We start from the raw sequence: 26,209 nt of genomic DNA on the forward strand, positions 1-26,209 counted from the left end.
TAGCAGCTTTGTCCTGATCCTTATTTGATATGGGAAAGTCTACAACCCCAGCCATTAATACCCAAGATAGCATTTCATTTGCTAAATACAGGAGTTCTGCCAAATTTCCACTGCGTGGTACGTCCATGAGAGTGCCGTACCATGCATTGGAAATGAGGCGCAAGTGATTGATGAAGTTCATGTACTTGCATGAATCTTGCAAATTTTGGGGTTGTACCCACATGGATGAATGCACGTTTTGTAAGCTAAATAAATGTAATTTAATGTCAAGGTGGAAGGGCTTATTGAACGTCAGTTGTGACTAAAGAAATCACTGTGTCACCTCAGTGTAGTTGTAACCTGTAAGGTAGGGTGAATAAAGGACCAACGATGAACAAGAAAAGTCTATACATTTTAGATAGCTGACGTTTGAAGTAAAATCTCTTGATCAAACAAGAACACAGACTCAAGAATATAGATGAAAGAAGAGACAAATAGGTCAACCTACAAATGTATGGACAGTTTGACTTCAGCTGCAGAAGCTGAAGTGCAGAAAATAATGAGGGTTGAAGGTAGCGTTAAAACAGCAAGTAATTAATGAGATAATTAGGACTTTAGGAGAATATTTTCTGTGTTGAACGCCAAATATTGTGCAGTACGGAGCAACCACTGATATTACCGGTCTCAATTAATTACGTTGATAAAAATGGCCTGAAGTCTGTCTTTCAGGCCATGTGAGAGCTTTTGATCAATCTTTCCTGATTTTAAAGAGCACATTAAAATATCAGAAACTGCTGTATATTTGTGAGGCTTAACTTAAGTCTAACTTTTGAGTACGAGAAGATTGAGACTGAAAAAAATGTGTTTCGCCCTATGACTAAGCATACAGATGGATAGAGGAGAAGTGAATTATGCAACAGGAGGCCGTGGTCACAGTGATTTCTGGAGAAATAGTGCAATACTGTATTTTGCAGCGTTTAGACACAGACCCCACTGGGCTTGAAAAATCATCTTTGTTCAAGGTGTGTATGTACCCAGTTCAGTGCAAAGGGATTTGAGTAAAATGACCACAAGGCAATGTCAATTTGACCTAGAAACACACGTCTGCATGCTCTACATTTGCAAGAAAACACTGGATGACAAAAAATGGGTATATAGGGTAGTGTTTTAGAAAAACCCTGAATAAGTGAGGTTAAAAAAAACAAACACTAAACCAGTCCTGGCCACTGTATCAGTGTTTATCCTTTATAACTTTTCTTTTTGTAACATTTTACATTTAAGAAGAAGAACAGGAGGACTAGGATTAGCCCATCAATTAACCACAAATACACAAACAGTTCATTCCAGAGGGATATAGGCGCTGTGGCCCCTAAACAAAAAGAAAAGGGAATAAAAAAGAGCATTAATCAGTGACTATTTCCTGAGAGTAACAATCCCATTTCATCCAGTGTTTGTTCTACAGTACATATCGTTGCAATATCCTTGTGATGATATCACACATGTGCCCTGGATGCTACTGTTTGTTTCAGGAAGCTCATTATTTAACCTGTTCAGGCATCTGAAACTGTAATGTAATCACCTGGTTTCACACAGTGCTTTAGAAAGGGACTCTTCTGTTCAAGGGTCAAGTTTAATCCCTGTGTTAGATAAGGTTTAATCCCACACAACGAAGAGCACCAGATTGCCTGGTGGGGAATTCTGTCTGTTCACATGTTTGTATCACTGCAGAAAAATAAATTTAAATTAGATTTTATTAACCCTAGCAGGGACAGAAAATACAGCAAATCATTCTCAAAAGGAGAAGAGTAGCACTGTGTGAGGAGCCACATACTGTACAGTTCTTCCTGCAGCAATCACATGTTTCAGCAGAGCGGTCAAAGTGCAGAGACGTAGGAGTCAAGTGACTTAAAAGAAGCAGACGTTCGTTGTCAAAGAGGGCCTGAACCTAACACCCTCTGAGTAAAGTGCAGTCTCTTTAATCACATCATCTCTGCTCCCTGCTGCCACAGACTCCAATACAACGATCGGAAATGCAATTATTTACTTGCTTGCAAAGAGTTAGTTGATCAGATCGATACCACTCTCATTCCTGTACGTGACATATCAAGTTAAAGGCAGCAGCCGGTTAGCTTAGCTTAGCATAAAGACTGGGAACAAACAAGTAGTGACTTACTGGCTAAGCTAAAATCCTGCAGGCTGCAGCTTCATGTTTATTGTGCAAATATGTCTGAGAGTGGAATCAATCTTCTCATTTTACTCTCTGCAAAAAGATTTGCTCTTACCCGTAATGTCAAATACAGCTCTTATAAGACACTTTCTGACTCGGCTTGACCTCAAAGGCGAGGCCAGTAAACTCCTCTGCTAAACTAGCTTTAGCTTTTGCTAATTAGCTTTTGACTTTGATTGTGAGGAGCAGCAGTCTCTGACTATGTGTCTAAACGCAAGACTTAACATTTCATCAGTCAGTCATAAGCTTTATTATTATCCTTATACAAACCGACCATTAACATGCTCATATATGCAGTGGCAAACTGAGTGTTTGGAAATGTGGCCCAATCTCATGTGACCCACAGATACTCCATCAACATCCTTGATTACAATATGGACTTATTGTACTATTGTAGAACAAAGTATTACTGCGTATTAGATATGAACTATTTTCTACAATAGCTTAAAGGTACAGTGTGTAGGATTTGGCAGTATCTAGTGGTGTGGTTGCAGATTGCAACCAACTGAGTACCCCTACGCTCACACCTCCCTTTCCAAGATTACGGTAACGTGAGCCGCCGAGTGCAAAACCGCGGTAACGCCGTTTGCCTCGCTCAGAGGCCATCCATACTGTAATAACACTACTTTAGGAGCAACGGAAGTCAGACGGCAGCTGTCTGTACCACGGTTTTACACTCTGCGGCTTACGTTACCACAGCTTCACAAGCATGTCAGAGAACTACGGCGGCCTTCAGGTTACGTAAAAACGTTTTGTCCATTCTGTGATACTGTAGAAACATGGCAGAGCAACATGGCGGACTCCGTGAAGAGGACCCGCTCCCCTATGTAGATATAAAGTGCTCATTCTAAGCTAACGAAAACCAAATGATTCTTAGTTGAGTATACCCTGATGAAAACATAGTTATGAATTATTATATTCCACTTCTGCTAATAGATCCCCTAAAATGTTACACACTGTTCCTTTAAACGAACTTGTCAACTGGGATATCATAAAAAAAAAAAGACTCATATTTACACTACTTTTTTGTTTATATTGTTTATGCCTGCTCATAATCCAACTGGATTTCTATGCCCATAAAGGCAGCATGTTAATTGAATTGAATTGAGAGAGGTTGAAAGATATGAAAGGCAGAATAAGTGGGATGTTTATCTTACTGCTTTGACTTACTGGAAGCTGAGTTAAAGGCCGTTTAAAGTTAGTCTGACCGTGTATACTAAGGTTGCTTTTTTGTCAATTTAAAATGTAAATAGCGATCCAGCTGTATGTGTAATATCGTCACGGGTCAGCCTCTGACTCTGTAGTTTAAGGTAACAAGCCCTGAGGCTTTTGGTGCCTTTACAAGGTTGTGCACAAACTCTACTGATCCTCGCAATTTCACAGTCTGCCGTGACTCCCAATGCTGATCTTAGCTTCCCTGTCACTCTCCGTTGCGTGTGAACCAGCTTGTATAAGACAAACACGCTGTGTGTAGTCATGTGCCTTCCTGTCCTCATAAACTGTCTCTTCATGCAGGTTACTGGAGGCTGATTCCAAGTCCATGAGGTCGATGAGCGGTTCGCGGCGCAACAGCGGCTCCTCGCTGGTGTCCAGCTCCTCGGCCTCCTCCAACCTGTCGCACCTGGAGGAGGACACCTGGATCCTGTGGGGCCGCATCGTCAACGAGTGGGAGGAGTGGAGACGCAAGAAGGACAAACTCCTGAAGGTGGGGGTGGAAAATTAAAGATGATGTTGTCACAGGCAGCATTTTCTCAAAGAATGAGTCATTGAATATATTTAAAAAATGAGAACATCAATAAGAAGATTATCAGCCTCCTCATTTTATATTTTTGCACCCTGTTGGTCAGGTTTCACAGGAAGTTCACTGGAACATAACAGAAAGAGGACCCTGTAAATCCCTGACTCATTACGCCTTATATGCTGGTGGGCATTTATATTCATCTGTTTTTATTCACAATGTCACAGTGAGCGTCCTTTTTAGCCATATGTGTGTCAGAAACATGTAACTCAGTGTTGTCTGAGAGCCCGGGATTTTTTTTTTTTCTGACGTTCCCCTACAGCTGAGTCTTTACGTTACACTAACACGCCTCTCTCTTCATCCTCTTTCTCCCCTTCTTTCCTCTTTGTGTCTTTCTGTGTCCTCTGTGACAACAAGAGGAAACCCAGGGGAAGAGAAGATGGATGAGACAAAAGACAGCAAAATGAGTCAGGGGCAAAATGTGAGAGCAGACAAATCGAGCAAAATGACGCCGGCTGTATGCAAACTCTATAGAGAGTTTTGCTTTAAAGGGTAAAACATGAGTAGGTGAAGAATTATTGAGACGATTGAGATAATCATAATGTACCGAGTGGTTGTAATTATGATGTGATACTAAATTATCCTTGTAAATATATCCTCTTCTCTCATCTGCCTGCTCTTAACTCTTCAAGAGAAGTTGCATCTTTCACCAGATAAAGGAGCGAGGTATTAATCCTCTCTCTTTTCCCTCCAGGAGTTGATCAGGAAGGGCATCCCTCACCATTTCCGCGCCATCGTCTGGCAGCTGCTGGGCAACGCCACTGACATGCCGGTGAAGAACCAGTACTCGGAGCTGCTGAAGATGTCGTCCCCCTGCGAGAAGCTCATCCGCAGAGACATCGCCCGCACCTACCCCGAGCACGAGTTCTTCAAAGGCCAGGACAGCCTGGGGCAGGAAGTCCTCTTCAACGTCATGAAGGTGAGCAGCGCAGCGTTTCACATCACCATCAAAAGGTCTGGACTTCTCAGTCCTGATATTTGGTATCTATGAAAAGGTGACACTTGTGTCTTTTGGAATAAATGTCTTTGTTTGCACGTGTGTTTAACTGTGGGTACAATGTTTTAAATTATAGTTATGAAGTCATTTGGCATGCTTTCACACTTTAAGTGACTTGGTGGTCGCAGCTCAGATGAGGTTTACGTAGTGCCGAAGCAGGTGTTGTTCTGTTTCTCTGGTTCTGAAATCCTATCTTATCTCAGTTAGGATGACATTTAGGATTTTTGGTATTACAGAAACATGTTTTCCTAACTGCATTTATGAAAATATCCTATCTTATCTTAGATTAGGAGTTTAGCTATTGCAGAACCTAACTTTTCCCAAGTTAGGAATCCTAAATTAGGATGGTATACACCCTGTGCTAAATTCAAAATAAATGCCAAACATGGTAGCGGCACTGTTGTTAGGTATGTATGGCAATGACAACAAAGATGGGGAACAACATGAACAATGAAATATAATAATTGAAATGCTACTCCAACCATAAGATGTTGCTCTAAATTTCCCAGGCCATGTATTAATTAAAAAGTATATACATTATATTAGTTTGCTTCCCTAATTGCAGTGGGCTGCAGAACTTTCAGAATAAAGTAAAATATTATATATAATAATTATAGATTCATTTTATATATATATGATTTTAAATTAAAAAGGTGGGGTTTCCTCTCCTCCACTGATTCGATTAGTGACTTTTGAATTCCAATCTTTTTTTTCCATGATAGCAAGCTAGATAGTTAAGGAAATGCTACTGTAATAGGGAGATGGGACTTTTCCTATTTTTGAAACTTAAGTTACGATAGAACAAGCAGTTAGGATATTTTTCTATAATGAGGGCTTTGGCCGTTTAGACGGTATGTTGTTAAAATTGTTGGCCTACGGGTTCAAGACGCTGACCATATAATGGCAATGTGGCCAGGGACCTGGAACTCTCAACTGTTTCCTATCTAATAAAGGCAAAGATAATGTCCCAAAATATATTTTCTAAAAAATTGCCAGCAGTAACCGTTAACAGTGTTGCATTGCTAACAAGCAAGTAGAGCTGCATGTAACAATAGTTTCCCTTTTGATCAAAGTGTACAGCAGAGTTATGTTCACTTTCAGTGTTACTCGTATTGTGTGTACCCTTGAGGCCTGACAAACGCATTAAATGCAAAAAAATACATTTGTAAAGCTGATTTTTGTAATATTTTAAATCGTGCATTGTTACATTCTTGTTTACTAACTTGCAGTCTTCTTCCTCGCTGCCTTTGTTTCTTTGTGCGTTAACGCCACCAACTGTCGATCATCAGCATAGCGTGAAAACGGTGACAAGAATGTGTATTGTGCTCTGCCCACATGTTCACACGCCTGCCCAATACAAACAAAACGGGACCCACTCATAAATATATTTATCCTCATAGCGCTAAACTCCATCTTTAATATGCTTTGTTCAATTTGTATTCTTCAATAATTTAGAAAAAAATGGCCATCACAGGTTCCCAGAGCCCGAGGTGACGCTTGTTTTGTTCGACCAACGGTCCAAAACCCTAAAGATGTTCAATTTGCAATAATATATAACAGGAAAGCAGTAAATCTCCACATTTGAGAAACTGGAACCAGCATGTGTTGATAATTTGAGTCAATGATGAAGTGTCAAAATGATTTGTTTCAGCATGACAGGCAACTGCTATGTGGTATTAATGGGAAAAAAGTAACAATAATCAAATCAAAGTGACATTTTGGAGCATGTCTTCCTGCAGTTCTGCAGTAAAAAGATGCATTGAACTGGAAAGATTTGAACAGCTGTGATCAACTTCTCCATTTTGCACGTGCCAGGCTGAGTGTTACCTTCTAATGAGAAACTATGAAATGTGGAAATTTGTTTTTTGCCGTCATGGAAACAAGCTTGTAGACGGTCTACACATCAGTCAAGTCTCCTGGTAGCTCAGCTGTGCAGGAAATGAAGGAACCTCTGGTGACTTTTCGATCCTGTTGTTCCCAGTCTGAATATTCAGTCTGGATTACAGATGTCATCTTTCTATAAATACAGCACATAGCAAAAGTACTGTGTGTGTGTGTTTTTCAGGCGTACTCTCTGGTGGATCGAGAGGTGGGCTACTGCCAAGGCAGTGCGTTCATCGTTGGTCTGCTGCTTATGCAGGTAATGATCAAATATTTCCAGAAAATGATCCATAATGAGGATATTTGGCCCGAAGGCTCAGTATAGTATGTCAAAGGTTCATTGTAATCAGTCCCACTAGATTTCTCTGATTACTACCACCAAAAGCAGGTGATTAAGTAGCAGGATTTAGAAAAATTGCAAGGCAATTAAGTCGTCTCTAGAGGTTATCGGTGAAATATGAGAGTCACTTTATAATAAACAAAAGCAATGTTTAATTTATACCTAATGAGGGAACTTTCCTCACCTCCTCCCAGATGCCCGAGGAGGAGGCGTTTTGTGTTTTCGTGCGTCTGATGCAGGAGTACCGTCTGAGGGAGCTCTTCAAACCCAGCATGGCCGAGCTGGGCCTCTGCATCTACCAGTTTGAGTATCTGCTACAGGTAAAGAGGAAGCAAACATGAGGTTTGCAGTGTAACGCTCATCCACAAGAGGGCAGCAGATTACTTCACTTATATCTTCAGTGCATCACTTTCTTTTTATATGGTATGCAATGTTTTGGGGTTTTTTACCTCAGGAGCAACTTCCAGAGCTGAACGTCCATTTTCGATCCCAGAGTTTCCACACATCCATGTACGCCTCGTCCTGGTTCCTCACCCTTTTCCTCACCTTCCTCCCTCTGCCTGTCGCCACGCGCATCTTCGATATTTTCATGTATGAGGTAGGAAACATTTTGAGTATGTGTTGACTGTGTGTATTCGGTTTACCGATCTGTTCTTGCAGCTTACTGAGCGCACACATAACAGAATATGTGACCTGTCTGCAGGGCCTGGAGATTATCTTCCGTGTGGGCCTGGCCATCCTGCAGTACAACCAGACTGACCTCATTCAACTGGACATGGAGGGCATGTCACAGGTAAGCAGCTGCAGCTTTGTGCCGCTTGCTGCAGTAATGAGATTTCACGTACAAATTCAGCCGTGAGTCAAAGGCTCCACGTCCCACTTTCTCCTTTGCACGCAAGTTTCCTGAACTACAGATCTGCTCTGATAAAAACATGGTTACACTAATTCAAAACAGAAACCGAAACCAGGACACGTTAGATGATGGCATAACGTGCTCGTATATCAGTGTTTTATATGAGATCAAACACTTGCAAGCCTGCTGTCTAAAACAAAAGTGTGTATGTTTCATGATCTGGATGCAGCAACTGTGTGTTCCAAGTGTGTTCCTCAAATCCCTTGTTTTATTTGACCAACAGTCCAAACCTGCAAAACATTCACTTTATTGTCATACATCACAAAGAAAAAAGCAGCAAATCTTCAAATTTGAAAAGCTGGAAGCAAATAATTTTAACATTTTTGATTGGAAAATGACTGAATTAGTAAGTCTCATCATAGTGTTTTAAGTCAAAATAAATATGTCTGTAAACTTAATTTCTTCATTTTATTGATTTATTAATACATAAACTTCCAAAAACCATCGTAGTTTCAAAAATGCAGCAGCTGCTGGCTCGCCACAACGCAAAGCCTCAGCCTCAGCTCTTCTTCACTCCTCCTAAAAATGTGTCTGCCTGCTTCTGCATAAAATATGAATGAGCATCTTTGTCCGTCTTGAGCTCTCTAATCTTGTGATTCCCCTCCGGCTCCGCCAGCATTTCCAGAAGGTGATCCCCCACCAGTTTGACAGCTGCCCAGACAAGCTGATCCTCAGGGCCTACCAGGTCAAATACAACCCCAAGAGGATGAAGAAGTAAGAGCGCTCATTACTCAAACTAACGACTAGTAAGACGCAGGCTGGACGGGTGGATAATCCTCTGTTGTTTTTCTTTATTTTTTTATTATCAGACTTGAAAAAGAATATACTACAATCAAGAACAAAGAAATGGAGGAACAAATTGAGATCAAGGTGTGTGCATTTAATGTATTTGTGATGATGATTAGTGGATATTACAATTAACACTTTTAGTAGGAATTAAGAAATAAAGAGTTAATATAACTGTTCGGTACCGCTCTCTCTCTTTCTCTCTGTTCAGAGGTTACGCACAGAAAACAGGCTGCTGAAGCAGAGGATTGAGACGCTGGAGAAGGTAAGAGATGATTCCAGCTTTATCTAAATGCTAAATTAAAACCGGTTTGTGCAGCATCATTGACACGAAACAGAGAGATTGCTCAGCGCGGGACTCTCCACAGTCTGATCAGATCTAATTAAACACACAAGATAACGCTGTGGGTTTAAATTCGTGCGCTCATTTTTCTGCTGTCGATTTTTTTCTCGAGAAGCTTTTTTTTTCTTTCTGCTCCAGCACTTTTTAATCTTCTCCTTTTCTGAAACACTTTTTTGTTCTGAGTGATCTCACTGCTGCCTCTCTTTTCTCTTCACACACTTCTCTACATTTGTTGCAGCAAACGATCGACTCCTCAACCTGTGATCCCGTTTCTTTCTTTTCCTTGAATTTCCTCTTGGGTTTTTGTTGTGGGTTATCCTCCCTGGTGTTCCACCGTCTTTCACTTTATCTTCATCTCTTTTTTTCACCCTCTTGTTCCTCTCCTTCGCTGCGCTGTAGGAGAGTGCCGCTCTGGCAGACAGACTGATACAGGTAGAGTACTGTGAGCCACTTTCCCACTGACCTCGCTGTCCTCTGCCCTACTCGCACCTCCTTCCTCCTCCTCCTCCTCTTTCTGCTCTCCTGCACTGCTTCTCTCCCTCTTCTTAACAATAACCAGCCAAACGTGCATGAAAGAATATTGTTGAATATCTGCACCGTCCACAAGACCGTCCTGTATTCCCTGAATGCATGTACAGTTTATCCATGATGGAAAATCTAATAAGGTTGTACAACTCCTGCATGTAGCATGTTAACGTTTATAATTATCACTCACTACTATTACTGTTATGCATTTTCATTAGAAATACACCTTACCAACATGTGAATGAAATATCCTTCATAGTTAGACATTTTGGGAAATGCGCTTATTTGCTTTCTTGCCGCGAGTTAAATAAGAAGTCTGTACGCTACTGAAAATATAAAGCTACCACCAGGAGATGGTTAGCTTAGCTTAGCATAAAGACTACGAGAAACAGCTAGCCCGGCTCTGTTCAAAAGTAACATAACCTAAAAAAACTCTAAATCTCACAAATTAACACGTTAAATCTTGTTTTTTTAACTTGTACAAAAAAATGAAGTGTAAAAACGACACGTTGGGGTTTTCCGGGGAGTTAAACAAAAGAGATGTAACCTGTTAATTTGTGAGCGGTAAAAGTGCTGGTAGGCAGATATTTTACCTTCGGACCATAGACTGTATATAAGAAGTGGAGGTAGTCACCGTGACGTCATCCATTGGTTTGTGGACTGACGTTTTGACGCCATTTTGGCTTTTTGCAACCAGAAGTGACACGAGAGGGCGGCGCTAAGTACAACCGAACACTGAATAAGACGTTTTTAGGCAACCAAAATGTTGCTACTACAACTTTCATGAACTAAAACACATTGTGAAAGGGTTAAAGTTGTAAGACAAAAACACGGACCCAGACCAGACAACGCCGTGGTAGCGACCTGTCCATCACAAGGTAGCCACGCTCTAAAGCCTACTCTGCTTTATGGTCTATTTGACTCTAAATGGGACCATAATTTACTAAATGAACATCATGCTGTATTAAAGAAGACTTGAAACTAGTGATTAAGACCATAAACTCATGTTTACAATGTTTACTGAGGTAATAAATCAAGTGAGAAGTAGGCTCATTTTCTCAAAGACTTCTATACAATCAGACTTCTTTTTGCAACCAGAGGAGTCGCCCCCTGCTGGCCATTAGAAAGAATTCAAGTTTAAGGCACTTCAGCATTGGCTTCACTTCTCAGACCCGGAGGTTGCCCACTACTTCAGTTTCCAGTCTTTATGCTAAGCTAAGCTAACCAGTTGCTAGCTGTATCTTTGTATTTATTGGACAGATATGAGAGCATGTTTAAGCATATTTCCCAAAATGTCAAACATTTCCTTTAAGATTAAAAAAAGTTCCCCTTAAGCATAATAATGTTGTATTCCCTAGATGCCCAGAATGACCTTTTTCACTACATTGGTATATAGTATGCATTTTAAATGCTGATCTTGACCCTCTGTCCTGGTGTTCCAGGGTCAGGTGACGAGGGCGCAGGAGGCAGAGGAGAACTACGTGATCAAGCGGGAGCTGGCGGTGGTGAGGCAGCAGTGCAACACGGCCACCGAGAGCCTGGAGAAAGCGCAGGACACCATCAAAGAGTTGCAGCAACAGAAGGTAAAAACACCAACCCACAATCTGTGCACCGACACGAACGATTGCTCCAACACAGAGGGTGAAGGCTGGCGAAACTTCATTTTTGCCTCACATATGTTGAACAAGGGATTTATGAAGTAAGATTTTGTCTGGAGGCAGACGCAGTTCGTCTGCATTTCTCTTGAATCGTTTATTAGGTAATGAGCTCAACTGCTAGTGAAATGATTACAAAATCAGGGCTGCTTTTGATACCAGGTTGTAAAAAAAGACACAACGAAAAAAGTACTGATGGTGATTTTTTACTAATAATGTTTGTAGGAATAGAGAAAACATGGAAAACATAATTTTACATTTGGTCACTGATCAACATTTTTCACCATTTTCGGACATTTTATAGACCAAACAACTAATCGATTAATCGAGGACATAATCAACATATTAATCAACAATGAAAATAATCGTTAGTTGCAGCCCTAGACTTTACATTAAAAGACGTTTAATAAACATGTTAAATGAATTTCCTTTCACATAAAACATTTGCAAAGCGGATTTTTCTTAAAAGTTTGAAATCTGCATTGTTTACCACCATGTTTACTAGCCAGCATTCTTCTTCCTCCCTGCCTTTTTTTGGGGGCATTGCTGTGTTTCGTGGTGCATTATCGTCGCCTGTAGATCCACAAAAAACAACAAAATATGGACCCACACATAAAAACATTGCCCATCAAAAACTCCTTTTAATGTATTTTATATTATTATTTTGATTGAAATATTCCCATAGTAACTGATGGTGTGAGCTCACCTATCATTCTGCTTTTATTGCGTTTTATATTGCCAACTCTGTGCTTCTTCCGCATTAGTCAAACAACAACAATTCAAAACACACCCACACCAGGAACAACACACACGCAGGGTGATGGCACGCAACACTAACGGGACATTTTGTTTCACCCGTGTGTGAAAATCAGAGGAGAAACAGCTCCGGGTAATTATTTGTCAAACTAGAAGTGTCTTTGTTTATTGAGTTTGGTTTTGATCTTTTCTTTCTGTATTTTAATTTGTGGTTTCCTAATAACAAAGGTGCAACTCACACAGTCAAGTCTCCATATGAAACTCAGAAGAAATTAGTGATTTAGTCATGAACTAACCCTGCAAAGCTCACCGCCCCGAGACTGATGATACACTCTGTTAGCGCTCAGGTTGTGTTTTGAGTCTGGACTCCAACACGCTGAATTTAAAACGCAGCAACTATGATGTTATAGTGCTTACTCTCCCTTAAATTGTCGGATGTTTACACCCAGAAAAAGGTCTACAAGTTCAGTCAGCACTTTAACCTCATAGTCACTCTTTCACTCTAAATCCAATGTGCTGAGAAGAGCCAAAACAATGTGAAACTTACAGCTGTTTAAATACATATGGACTGAAACCTAAAGGTTGAAAACGCTGCATCATAGTTTTTTAAATATTGATCATACATTTAAAATAAGACAAGATCTGAAGTTCTAAGATAGTTGATTTGACTTTTTTTTAGACAGTATTGGAATGTAACTAGGTACATTTACTCAAGTACTGTATTTAAGTACAACTTTGAAGTACTTTATACTTCTACTCCACTTCAATTCAGAGGGAAATATTGCACTTTTTACTTCACTATATGTATTTGACAGCTGGAGTTTATAATGACTTTACAAACTAAGATTTTACATTCGTAATATGTAATAAATGTATAAAATATGATGCATTGTTATAAGTTAAACTGTCCAACAGTATATAATGTAGTTAATAGCTCCACCTCCACCAACTACAACAATAAAATAATACTTTTATATCAATGCATCAGCAGTAATAATATAATATGATCATATTTAATAATATAACACTCAATTTCAACGCATTGAGTTCTTTAATTTCTGATACTTGTAGTACATTTTGCAAATAATACTTTTACTTGTAATTGAGTAGTTTTACACTGTAGTACTGTGACTTTTTAAAGGATCTGAAAATCCTCTCCATCACTGGATTTTGAAAAAAAAAAAATGTATTCCCAGGTAGAGCTGCAACAATTAATCAATTAATTGATTAGTTGTCAACTATTAAATGAATGACCAGCTATTTTGATAAATGATTAATCGGGTTAAGAAAAAGAAGTCAAAATTCCCTGATTCCAGCTTCTTAAATATGAATATTATCTGGTTTCTTTACTCCTCTATGACAGTAAACTGAATATCTTTGAGTTGTGAACAAAACAAGACGTTTGAGGACGTCTTATTAAGTTTTGGGAAACACTGATCAATATTTTTCACCATTTTCTGACATTTTATAGACCAAACAACTAATCGATTAATCGAGAAAATTCCTCAACAGATTGACCGACAATGAAAATAATGGTTAGTTGCAGCCCTATTCTCAGGAGACTGAGTAATCTTCTCTGCCTACAGTATATATGATTTGTGGTTCTGCTATATATGATGCTGTTGAAGGACTAAATTAATTGGGAATTTAAGATCACATCTTTTCTCATGAGTGAAGAGCACAGTTATTTTTCTACGTACACTGGCAGATGTTTGTAATGAATATGTTAGTAATACAAAAGTTCGTCCAACCACCACTTTTTTAACCATGAAAATAACAAGCCCCTCTAGTTTACAAATGATTTACAGTTAAAACTCATAGTTTTGTCAGCAAATCACTCTTCTGTGAGATTATGATGTGTGACATTCCTACATAGTCTCTTTTCAATGCTGCGCACATTCACACAGAAGGAAGAGCATTAAAAATCGGTCACATGGCTCGGCCACGGTGTCACAACGTCACACTGTCTTCACAGCTTGTTAACTCCGCCTCCCAGCCCTCGCTCCAGCCTCGGTCTGGGTCTCATTCACATGAACGGAGGAAGGGAAATAATTCGGCTATTAGTGCATATTACAACCTTTAGATTTAAATAAGGACTATTCAAGTGTTCGTACTGGGAAGTTGATTCACCTAAAAAAAAAAAAAAAAGATCCACTGAGTTACAGACGTCTCTTTCCCAATGTAAATATGGGAAAAAGTCTTTTGGGGGCCAATAGCATCACGTGGTGGACACGGAAATTGTAGTACCGCTGTTTGGCCACTACGAACATTGGCATCAACGACCGGCGCTCTTCCTGGGGGCTTGGATTTTAAACATGGGATGTTGAGCTCTCTAAATGATGTCATTGCGTGACGAGTGATTATATTCCGGCACAGATTGCTGGCATCAGTCACCCTCCAGAGTTCACACACCTCCAGACACTCATAATCTTCTTTGATAACCAAGACTGAAAGGCACGAGATGACAAATCGAGACTCTTTTACGCACGCTATGTACCCAATTTCAAGCGTTTGTATTTTGCCCTCGTAGGAAAGTATTTTTTCCACTCAGCCCTCTCTGCTTTTCTGCCCCAACTTTGTAATTTCCCTTTGATGTGGTGACATGAAAATGTACAGTAGCGTTCTGTCTTCTGACATCACTCTGAGTCACTGGGGCCGCTTGATACCAACTTCAGTTTGTTGATCAGCTATTTTGAATCAGCTGACGTTTAAAACATTTTGAACAGTTTCCATTTTGTTGACTAGTTGTAGATGATCACAGGGGTTAGAGTAGCACGTCATAATTGATGCTCTTGATTTATTTGTGACAGAAATGAGGAATAACTTTTTTCACCACCGTCCCGAAATACTCTAATAGAATTATTTCCATAATAAAAACGGATGCATGGCATAAATAAAACACCATGGAAATTATTAATTTATAAATTAACTCACATTTTATAAAAAAAACATTTGTTACATATATATATTCAATGATTTATATCACATTCAATTCATAAATCAACTGTTTTTTTATCATAATATCTGTAAACTTACCATTTTTTCACATTTGTGAACAATGTGGGTACGTGCGTGTTTTGTCCGTGAGATGGCCTCCTGTCTGGCGTGCACCAATGAGAAAAAGAGAGACAGAGAGAGTGTGGTTTGAGTTTGTCTTTGTCTCTCCCACGATATGTTTTGCTGGTTAGGCCGCCAGTGACACCAGAAAGCGTAAAATCCCACCACCGCTTCGGGGGCGTCATTGTAACTGCCTGACAGCCGCGACAGGTACATACCATTCAGATGTCACTCTCGCTGTTCTTCTGTGTGTGTGCACACTCTTGGATTGCGTACTCTCTTGCAATTGTACATTGACAACTTCATCAGAGATTATAAGACCAATATACAGTATATACTGTAATAAATCATAAAATGGTCATCATATGTCATCAGAGATTAAGTGAACGCAGCCAAGGAATCAAATGTGTTGCTGCAAATTTCCTGCTATCTTCTCCAAATGTAGAAAACTTTTTTTTCACCAATGTTATCCCTCAGACTAAAAAGTGCAGGATCGTGTATGAATACTAAATTTGCTGTTAGATTTTATCAGCAGAAGACACAAAAGAAACAGGAAGAGATATAGCAGCAGCTCGTGGCAGACGTCAAACTCATTGACGCAGAATTGAACTCCTAGTCATGACTACTAACTCCATCATCTGCAACTAGTCTGCATATGACAATAACACAAAAACTGTGGAGGGATTTCGAATGAGGCCCAAACAAGGCCAGTTCAACTCCTCCGTTGAACCCAGTAGTTATTAGATATCTGTTTACCAACACAATCTCAAGAAAGCTGATCAACAAATGATCAATGCTGGCATCCACTGCCCTGTTACACGATATACCTGTGAGTGACACCAGCCATGTTTGTTTCAGTACACAGAGCCGTTTGTGATAAATCTGCAGACTCAGCTGGAGCAGACCAGACTGCACGAGGCCGAGCTGCTGGGAGCGCTGAAGGAAATGCAAGACAAGGTCCTCGACCTGGAGAAGGTGAGCTAACAGACGCGCGGCGTTTAAGCATGTGAGAAATGTGAGTGTGAAAGATGAGCAGATACAGCAGGCGGGTGTAACTGTGAATGTGTTAAAGATCGCCTTACTGCGAAACTTAACTAAGCTGTTAAACACGTCTTTGTTTGGAACAAATTAACACTTCAAGCTTTCAGTTTTACTTAAGGTGTTGAGACACAACAGCTCTGCTTCCTCCTGATGATGATTTTACTGTAATATACTAATAGAAAAAGTAAATACGTTTCTGGCATTGTTTGCTTTTACCATTTTCTAATGTTCCAGGAACTGCTGTTTTTTAGTCACGATGGCGGCTCTATGTCAATGTCCATCTGACACGACCTCCTCTCCACCATGGAACCTAGAGAGAGGACCAGATTTCTGTTTTTAGTTCACAGTTGCTTTGGTGATGTAAACGTATGTTTCCCAAACGTGACACGGGTTCTTTTTCATCCAGAGAAGCACTTGCCTGCCTGATGAGAACAATATGGCGGCTCTGCAGGAAGAGGTGAAGCAGATGAAGCTGAGGGAGCTGGAGACGCTGCGTTCGTTCAGAGAGATGCAGGACACCGTCACCGATCTCAACCAGCGCTGGCAGGTAACTAACACACACAAACTGCTGCTGTTTCAACTACCTGTGTGTGCATGTCCATGTGCCCACGTCTGTGCTGTTGGCAGGAGAATTACACCTGTGCTACTCTGTGTTTCTGCAGCATCACATGTCCCGCGGCGGCAGCACAGGCGGTGGGGGCGGCCACTGGAAGGAATCCCCGAAGAAGAACGCCATGAACGAGCTGCAGGACAAACTGATGACGGTGCGACTGAGGGAGGCCCAGGCTCAGGCTGAGCTCCGAGAGGTCAAACTCAAAGCTCTGCAGCTGGAGAGCCAGGTCAGACATTCAGTCATTGAGGGAATACAAACCCTGTCAGTTATTTTCATTTGTTGGAGCCCTCCTCCACACCCTCCTCACCCTCCTCTCCCATTTCCCTTCCTGCCACTCTAGAACCAGATCCACAGCAAGCTGATTGGTCGCAACGATCAGGAACGCTCCGCCCTGCAGGACCGACTCCAGATGCTGGCCAATCAGAACAAAGCTCTCCAGACCCAGCTCAACGAGATGAAGAGGAAGCAGTCCGAGTCCGACTGCAAGGTCTGGATGGAGAGGAGGGAGAGAAAGAGGGGAGACTTAACACCAGATATAGATAGATAGATAGATAGATAGATAGATAGATAGATAGATAGATAGATAGATAGATAGATAGATAGATAGATAGATAGATGGAAAAAAAACAAGGAATGAAGACATATAAAGAAGATGAAGAGCATGTAAAGAGGGAGGGAATGACGGAGAAGGATGGATGGAAATGTTTCAGGAAAAATAGATGAGGAATGATTCTGACTATAAATTCTGGGATTGATATCCAGAAAAAAAGGACAGATACAATGAAGGAGGTCTGGAATGAGAGATGGAGGACAGTGGAGGACGTAGATGAAGGGAGTGAGACAGTTTTCAGGATCAACATCCATCAGTGTAATCCAGTATATATCGTTGTCATCCACAGAGTTCAACTATTAAGCAGGAAATGTCATCTTCTCTCTCCCCTCATACATGCAGAGTAAAGAGGACGTGATGGCGGTGCGACTGAGGGAAGCAGACAGTATGGCTGCCATGGCTGAACTCAGGCAGAAGGTCGCTGATCTCGAGATACAGGTGTGTGTTGATGTGCCTCTGTGCCTGAAAGGATTATACTAGAGTTGTTCCCATACCGATACCAGTATCGGAAATGCATCCGATAGTGCCCAAAATTCATGATTGGGTCACAGCTGTTAAATAATAGTAATAATAATAACTATATATATTTTTTTACCATGCTGGTATCATATCGGGTTCAGGTATCGGTATCGCGAAGGTAAAATTGGTATTGGAACATCTCTAGATTGTACGTACGTAGAATTTGTGTATGTAGATTTTGACGTCTGTATGCGGATGATTGATTCAACAATATTGTAACATTAAAATGTATGTTTTCAGAAGGAGGAAGGGCTGATCCAGGGCCAGCTGAACCACTCAGACTCCAGACAGTACATCAACGAGCTCCGGGATCAGATCGCTGAGCTCAAGAACGAGGTTGGACACACACACACACACACACACACACACACACACACACACACACAAAATTGCACCGTTTACTGGATTTAATTTCATAATTGAGGATGTTCTCTTACGAATGATTAAATTCGGAGAGACAAACGGCCTATTCAAATGTAGCCGACTAGGCTGCTGCAAAAATAATAAAGATAGCGTCCGATTAATCGGCTATCTGCTTTTTACTGCTCCAAACTATTGTTATTATATCGGCCTTTAAAAAGCCGCTCTTGGTCGACCTCTACTTCAGACTGAATTGCAAGGGTGGTTGTTTTGTTTTCTTTTTCAGTCAACATTGAAGCTGCGGCAGCAGTTAACTTAACGTTTTTTATATTGATCTAAGAAATATGTGGATGTTAGAGATGTTACGTCTGTAAGTCGACATACAGCAACTCCTACAGCAGCGTCAATCTCATCTGACACCTTCTAATCCATCCTACTAAACTCTGATTGGTCAGCTGTTTCTCCAGCCGGCGGATACAGACACTAAAAGTCACAAAACCAGACCTGTTTGAATGTTCTATCTTTCAGCTTGCAGGGATTCAGAGGTCCTGAAACAGGTGTTTGTGTCATAAAGCATTTGCTGATTCTGAAATCTGACCCAGTGACAGATGATTTGAAATGTAGTTCAGAGCCTGCAAATGATTGCAAATGATTGATATTTTATAATCTATGTTCTTGTGATTTATTAGAGGTACATTAGTATAGCCGACGAAGGCATTGTTAATAATAATGTTCACTATATGATTTTGTTGACTGGTGAGTTCTGTTTCATAATGGCGTGCAGATATGAGACATGTAGTGTTTGTATACTGATAAATACATACAGATAGATAGATACCCTACCGCCTCGCCAACCTCCACAGAATAATCTTGTCATCTACATGCAGCCTCACAACAGACACCACTTCCACCCAGATGCACTCACTCGGTTGTGTCTTTCTTGTAAAAAGAGACCACTGCTCTTCCCCCAACATCATTTGGTTCACAGAGTTTCAAAGAATAAGTGCGTGACATTTATTTATTTTTATCACAGCTGTGCGGCTTTTGCACACAGTTGTTTGCTCACTATGATGCTGTCGGGTTGAAGCATTTATTGTTACACCAGTTTTGCTGATTTCCACGTTTTTAATTTCACTCAACTTGTAAATTTTCACCCGACACACACTCTGGGTTTGTTCATTCAGAGAGTGGCTGTGCGTGACTAGGATTGTTAAAACTTTAGAGTGAGGGGGCGTGATGAGACTGCCCTGCCCTTTACCGCTCCTCTCTCTTCTTCTACTCTCCCCACCATTTTTTATCAAAGCTGTGGTTTTATAAATGAGACCGAAACTTGCGTGAGTACAGATGAGGAAGCAGTGAACCATTTAGAAAAATCTCAGTATGGTCCCCTCGGTGATCCTATCATACAGATTTAGTCATACCAACAGCAGTACGTGATGACAGATTCTACGTAATGCAGATGATTTTACACACCGTGATTCAGCTTGACATGAATTTAGCAATTTGGCAAAGACGACACATTTTGATATAGATTAAGCTTTTTATGTTGCAAAAAACAAACTGATAGAAAATGACTTCTTTCTTTCGCTCTAGCTGACAAGCAGTCAGACACAGTCAAAACATTTCCATTGGTTAACCACTGGTTTCCCCTCCCCATCCGCTCTACAGCTAGCCGGGGTGTATGATAGGGGGAAACAAAAACCTCTGAGATTTGTCATGAGTCACTGTGGTACATACAAGGTTAACACGCCGAATGCATGCATGTGTAGATAAACGGTGGCGGCGGCTCTTCTGTCATGCAAGAACAACCACTGTCATGTGAAAGATAGACAGCAGGGAACACGCAAACGGTCTTTTTATTTTTGGATTTGTTAAATTTTGTATCTAGTTCTCCCACCTGCTTTTGTGACCTCTGGTGCTCAGATTTAGCTGTAAAGACCCCTTTGCCCTATTGGTACAACCTCAAATGGTGAGCAGGATTCAGGTCAGTGGGTTTCACGGGGGGTTTCTTTTTCACACCCAACAACCTGTTAAAAAAATCCCCAGCACCTGACATTTGATGCTGTTTGCAAAGGCTCATCTAACAGATTTAACACGATTTATAGACCATTTAAACCTAGGAAACTCAGCTGAGAACTTTCGTTAGTATAATGAGTTTTGCGATATTATGTTTTGTGATACTGTATTGATTTTGAATTAATAGATTACATGCAAAGATTACGGCAAAACTTTATTTCATGGGCAAAGATATGCAGTGTATGCACCCTCTTAAAGTAGATACTATGATGTTGGATGTTATAGGGACTATGATAAAAGCAAATGAAGATCGTACTGTTCTGATTGCATAAAAAAAAGTCAACTTTTTTTTACTCTGATTTTATGCATATGGCGGTGTGTTCTTTATACTATGACAGTTTTCCTAAAATTAGATTAAAAAAAAAATGCAATTCATCACCTTGCTTACAGTATCGCAATATTTTGAATTGTAACTCCCGTATCGTGATACGTATTGTATCGCCAGATTCTTCAAAACGCATCTTAGAGGAGGGAATGTACTTTTAACAAAACAAACACTTTATTTAATACTGTACACCGCAGCGATATACTGACATACTACCAAGTCTCCATGGAAACATGGCATCTGCAGTCATAATTACAGATGGGGCAAATGTTTTGCTGGGAATATGAATAACTACATCACTTAAAGTTCCTCACTTTTTATGTTTTCCCTCCTCAACAAATTCTTGTCAACTTGATGATTGACAATCTGAAGTAAACAGAAATGATATAAAACCGTCAGATAAGCAATGACTATATATATATATTTTTTAATTTTTTTTAACAAGCCTTCACCTGTCCATTTCTCCCTCGTTAATATCCAGTTGGTTTTGATTGTGACTGCAATTTTAACATATATTTATTATGATGAAATTGATAATAAAAAGACCACTGAAGTATAGAGAAAACCTCCCTGCAGGGCCGACTAAAGTAAGACCTTCTCTGTATTCAGGTCAGGCAGTTGCGAGGGCAGAAGGCGACCCCCAGCTCCAGGGTCAGCAGCGGAGGTGGAAGCACCAACTACCAGGATCTCTGTCTGGCCAGCCCTGCCTCCGCCGAGGGGGACTATCTGAGCTCAGACGAGGACCTCCTCCCCAGCCCGCTGCCTCCCAACGCCCTTTACCCCGGCCTGTCCGGCCAGTGTCACCCGTCTGCCCGCCTCGACAGCGAGGGCAGCACAGACAGCGAGCCAGAGGAGCGGGCTCTGACACACCCGGACCCACAGCAGCTTTACGGCAGCATGGTGTGCGCCGAGGTGCTGGATAACTGAGACCTGGAGGGGTTTCATCGGATTTCTTTGAGCTAAAGAGACGCTGGAGCTTTTCAGGACGGGACTACTACTGTAAACTGGGGCTGTATCATCCAATCCAGTCCTCCTCCTTGGCTTTTCCAGTGTTTACCTTTTAACTTGATGCAGACATAGTGGCATTGATTGGACCTCTTCTGATCATCACTACCCGCTGTCTCTCCGCTCCACCACCATGTTCCCCACACTGTCGGATCCCGTGTTCCCTGACGAAGAGGTAATGTAAAGCCTCTCTCCTTGTTCCCATGTGTAACTGCGCCAGAGACCATCTAAACACAAACATAGGGACTGAAACCGGACCAGCAAGACTGTTGTTGCCTCTCGCTGCTCGAGATCGACCACTGGACCTGAACCTGTGACTGTGACGAGGAGTGAAACCCGGGTAGACAGAAAATAAACTCTTCCCTCATAAACCCCATAAACTGACTGATGGACACTTGACACACTGTATGCTCTGTCTACCCTTACATGAAACCTCCTTCCTGATTGGTTCAGAGTTAAATACATCTTTATCCTCTCTTTTCCCTTGTTATGCTCTCGTTAGGAAGACACGCACAAAAAAAACTTCTATCAGCCATCCATTTACCTCTCAGTTAAAAAGAAGACGTAACAGGTAGTGAGTATGAGAGAGGAGAGGTGCATTGTAGGAATACGTACCCATCAAACCGTAGGGATATCACAAGATGGCATTCATTCATGAATCGTGAACGCTTTAACATACTAAATGTGTGTGTTGTCTGCGTCTGTGGCTCATGTCAAAGCATATTCATCATAACCCCCACAGAACAAGGAAGGAAGAAACTCAATGTTGCCAAATATTTTGTTGTTTTTTTTTATTTATATGTTGTAATTTATTTTGATATTTTTTAAAATATTTTATATATCTATATGAAACTATAGGAGAGATACCGACAGAGGCCAAACTTTCTACACCGTCCTTTGTGCCAACTAGTCGTCCGTTACAGGTTCGCTGTGACACTGAGTGTTTCAGAGACGGAAAATGTGCTGCTATGATTTTGGATTTCTTCCATTTTGTTCTTTCTGTTGTTCCTTTTTTTGTTTTGTTTTGTAATCTTTGTGAGGTGAACATGAAACCTCCTGTTTCCCACTAGATTAGGTTGACCGTGTAGACTGATCAAATCTGAAAACTGATTCCTCCCTGGAGCTTCTCGACATTTAGCAGTGATGGGAGGTTTTCTTCAAAACCGAGCATGATCATTGTTTATGTGCGAGTTAAAGGAACAGTTTGATATTTTAGGACGTTTATTTGCTTTCCTGCTGAGAGTTTGAGACACCGCTCTCCAATCTGTCTGTTAAATATGAAGCTACAGCCAGGAGATGCTTAGCTTAGCTTAGTCGGGTGTAGTAACTTCCTGTGCACAGTCAAGAAAAAGCCCAGCACGTAAACTCGTTTTCACACAGTTTTTGACGGAACTAAGTAACCCAATTGTGGCTACAAGTGGTATAATGGTAAGCGCTAAAGTAACATTAGAGAAGGGTCATAAAGTCAGTAAACTGACTCCGTAATGTCAATTACAACTACAAAACCAATGCAACATCTACGTAAGGTTTGCTAACATTATCTCAGCATTATAAGCTAATGGTCATACTGGACCAAGGGAGGCTGAAGCAGCTTGTAAAAACCCTGACAGTATTGAATGGAGCAAAAAACGCATTTTATTATCAAACGTTTAACTTGTAAAAAGAAGAATTTGATATTTCCCATTTATTTCAAAAGTGCGATTTTAGTCGCTTTAAGCAAACAAGATACTTGTTAATTAATTCAGGCTGTCCTTGTACACTGTTCGTAGCTATAGCTACCTCTGTAAAGTGATGCACTGTGATTCGTATGTTGCCTAATCCACGTAATCGTGAACCAGGACGTACAAAGAACGACAAACTCTGCGCAGGGATGAGGTCTGGATGGATGGGTGTGTCCAAAAACATCGGACTTTCACCCATGTGACGCCACCTCCGTAGTTATTTTAACCCAAACCAGGATCTTTTTCTAAACCTAACCAAGTGGTTTTGTCGCCTAAACCTAACCAAGTAGTTTCCTGTGAAGAAGGAAGTTTATTTTGAAAAGACTGTAGGCATGTAACTAGCTGAAATTGACACGTTTTGCTGGACATTTGTTGGAGAACTCCCGAAAAATGAGGACTAACCGTTGTTTGAGGATAAGTTGGTTATTTAGTGTTAGAGATTTAACCTTTGGACGGAGCCAGGCTAGCTGTTTCCCCCCGTTCCCAGTCTTTATGCTAAGCTATGCTAACCATCTCCTGGCTTGTAGCTTCATATTTAACACACAGACATGAGAGTGGTGTCAGTCCTCTCAGCGTATTTCCCCAAAATGTCAAACAATTCCTTTAATTATCAGTGTCCCATACAAGCCAAAAGAAATCCAGGTTAACAGCGCTGATCTGGAATCACCAGTTCATGCGCTCATATCACTTTTTTTGACAGCTAAAACTGCAGCATGTGGGCCAACGAAAGAGGAGGGAGCCGTTCATATCGTAAGGATGCCAACAGAGAGAGTGTGTGTGGGTGGAAAATATTTTACATATCAAACATTAATATATTCTGTGTAAAAGAAAAAAAAATGTATGCAGAGATATGAAATATACAGTGTTACAGGAAGAAAAGTATATGGATGAGATTTAAAGCTGTATCACTGTCAGTCCAGTCTTGCTGAAGATGGTGAGCGTGTATAGTTTTATCAAACAGGGTGTCGTTATGTAGAGCAGTGATCTGCTTTTTGCACTACAGAGAAAGAGGAAGTGTCTGCTCGTGGCATTAAAGCAGTGAGAGACGGTGTGGATGAATGGATTCATGGTGGGATCATTTCTTATTATATTCAGCTCTTCAGAGGGACATTGACATTATCTAAGTGCTCCAAGATTATCCATCCTGACTTTGTATTGTGCTGTTGAAGGATTTTCTCTAAAAAATTCTCTAAAGGCATCACTAACATTTTTTGTGCAATACAAATGAGGGACGGGTAAAGGAGAGAATTATTGCCATTTTCCAAGAAATAAGGAAATTGGATCATCAAAGAGCTGAAGAGGATGTTGGTTTGCCCACCATGCTGTTGCAAATAACAGCCTCTTATTGGTCATGGGTGGGTGTAGCAACTGAAATCTCTACACTGAAATCAGTGTTTGGATATTGTCAGACCAAATGAGCGTTGTACAAACTTGAGTTCGTTCTTAGTATGTACAGACTGACATCGGCTCTGTTGAGCATGAGATTTAGGCCCTTTGAATAATTTACTTTGGGTCATAACTGGCGGATTTTCTCACTTGAAGTTATAATCCTTAAGATCTTTCTATCAAGCCTCTTTTCTTTTAATCTTATTTATTGATTCAATGCACTTACATTCTGTAATTGCCTTTCTATATTTGCATTGTTACTGGTGGTGTCCGTCTTTCCCTTGTGGGATTCAAAGGATTTACAGGAAAAAGATAGATTCATGTACTGGATATGATGATGATGATGATGAGAAGATATAAGTCAGTGAGTTCTTGTTGCTTTTCATGTAATGTTCAAGGCAACATTGGAACATGAGTCGGAAAACATTGTTGACCGTCTTCTTTTAAGGTGGCGGTATACTCTGTCAGAACTGCTTGAAGGATGGCGAAATAGATCTGGAATATCAGCTGGGTTTGAAATTCATTCTTGACAACTATTTCGGTCAATTGATTGATGTGCACACAATTTAAATATTGCGTCTCTCCTTCTTTATGACAGACGGACTTCAAGTGTGGCTGTTCGAAACAGCTATGACCACGTTTTACCTTCCGACGTGGTCAGACAACACACTGTACGAACTACTTCTTTTCAAGCATAACTTGACCCCATAGATTATACGTAGTCTCCGTGACGTCGCCCCTAGCTTTCAAGAGCCGTTGAGAAGCTCAATGTGGGTCAGGATGATGTGGGGGGCTCCAGCCATCGCCATCTTGGCAGTGTCGACACAGCCTAACTGCCCTCTAATCCAAACATGGGTCATGTCTAGAAGGTAAACCCCAAGTTACAAAAACGTCCGATAACTCTCGCGAGACTCGCGGCCCGACGACCTCTCCTAACCATTCCATGTCAATGCCTAACCTAAAGCTGGCCACACACTGTACGATTTTAGAAATGTTGTTGTATACTTCTTATTCCTACTGTACTAGTAGATCGTTTGCGATGTGAAGCCAAAGCTCACGATTTATGTGCTCACACTGTACGTGTAAAACAGCCTGTCTGCTCCTACGGGCCATTCTGGCTGTTGACAGTTGTCAATAAAGATTCGTTTGAAAGCTCCGAGGCAGGTAAAGTTTGTTTGGTTGCAATGCTAATGAGGCAGAAACGTGTTGCCTTGATCATCTGTGCCATCCTGTCTGCTGAAACGTCAAAAAAAAGATGCGCTGGCGTATATGGACTCGTAGGTGGCTAGGAAGACG

General features: G+C 40.9%; 1 protein-coding gene across 3 annotated transcripts in view; it reads left to right on the plus strand.

The window, feature by feature from the left end:
- evi5l (ecotropic viral integration site 5 like) overlaps positions 1-23,157 on the plus strand; it is a 39,238-nt gene extending 16,081 nt beyond the window's left edge. Inside the window, exons 3-20 of one of the 3 annotated variants that reach the window (XM_074630526.1) lie at positions 3,722-3,911; positions 4,699-4,923; positions 7,067-7,141; positions 7,417-7,542; positions 7,677-7,820; positions 7,926-8,015; positions 8,752-8,849; positions 8,945-9,005; positions 9,133-9,186; positions 9,664-9,696; positions 11,232-11,372; positions 16,116-16,232; positions 16,705-16,845; positions 16,961-17,137; positions 17,252-17,398; positions 17,864-17,959; positions 18,281-18,376; positions 21,411-23,157. In XM_074630526.1, coding sequence (XP_074486627.1) covers positions 3,722-3,911; positions 4,699-4,923; positions 7,067-7,141; positions 7,417-7,542; positions 7,677-7,820; positions 7,926-8,015; positions 8,752-8,849; positions 8,945-9,005; positions 9,133-9,186; positions 9,664-9,696; positions 11,232-11,372; positions 16,116-16,232; positions 16,705-16,845; positions 16,961-17,137; positions 17,252-17,398; positions 17,864-17,959; positions 18,281-18,376; positions 21,411-21,728 — 2,329 coding nt within the window. In that variant the 3' untranslated portion in view covers positions 21,729-23,157. The remainder of the gene's footprint in view (positions 1-3,721; positions 3,912-4,698; positions 4,924-7,066; positions 7,142-7,416; positions 7,543-7,676; positions 7,821-7,925; positions 8,016-8,751; positions 8,850-8,944; positions 9,006-9,132; positions 9,187-9,663; positions 9,697-11,231; positions 11,373-16,115; positions 16,233-16,704; positions 16,846-16,960; positions 17,138-17,251; positions 17,399-17,863; positions 17,960-18,280; positions 18,377-21,410) is intronic. The other 2 variants (XM_074630527.1, XM_074630528.1) reach the window with 2 other exon arrangements.
- Positions 23,158-26,209: the final 3,052 nt, after the last annotated feature.

The sequence above is a fragment of the Sebastes fasciatus genome, chromosome 3 (genome assembly GCF_043250625.1).
Source record: "Sebastes fasciatus isolate fSebFas1 chromosome 3, fSebFas1.pri, whole genome shotgun sequence".
NCBI classification, from domain to species: domain Eukaryota; kingdom Metazoa; phylum Chordata; class Actinopteri; order Perciformes; family Sebastidae; genus Sebastes; species Sebastes fasciatus.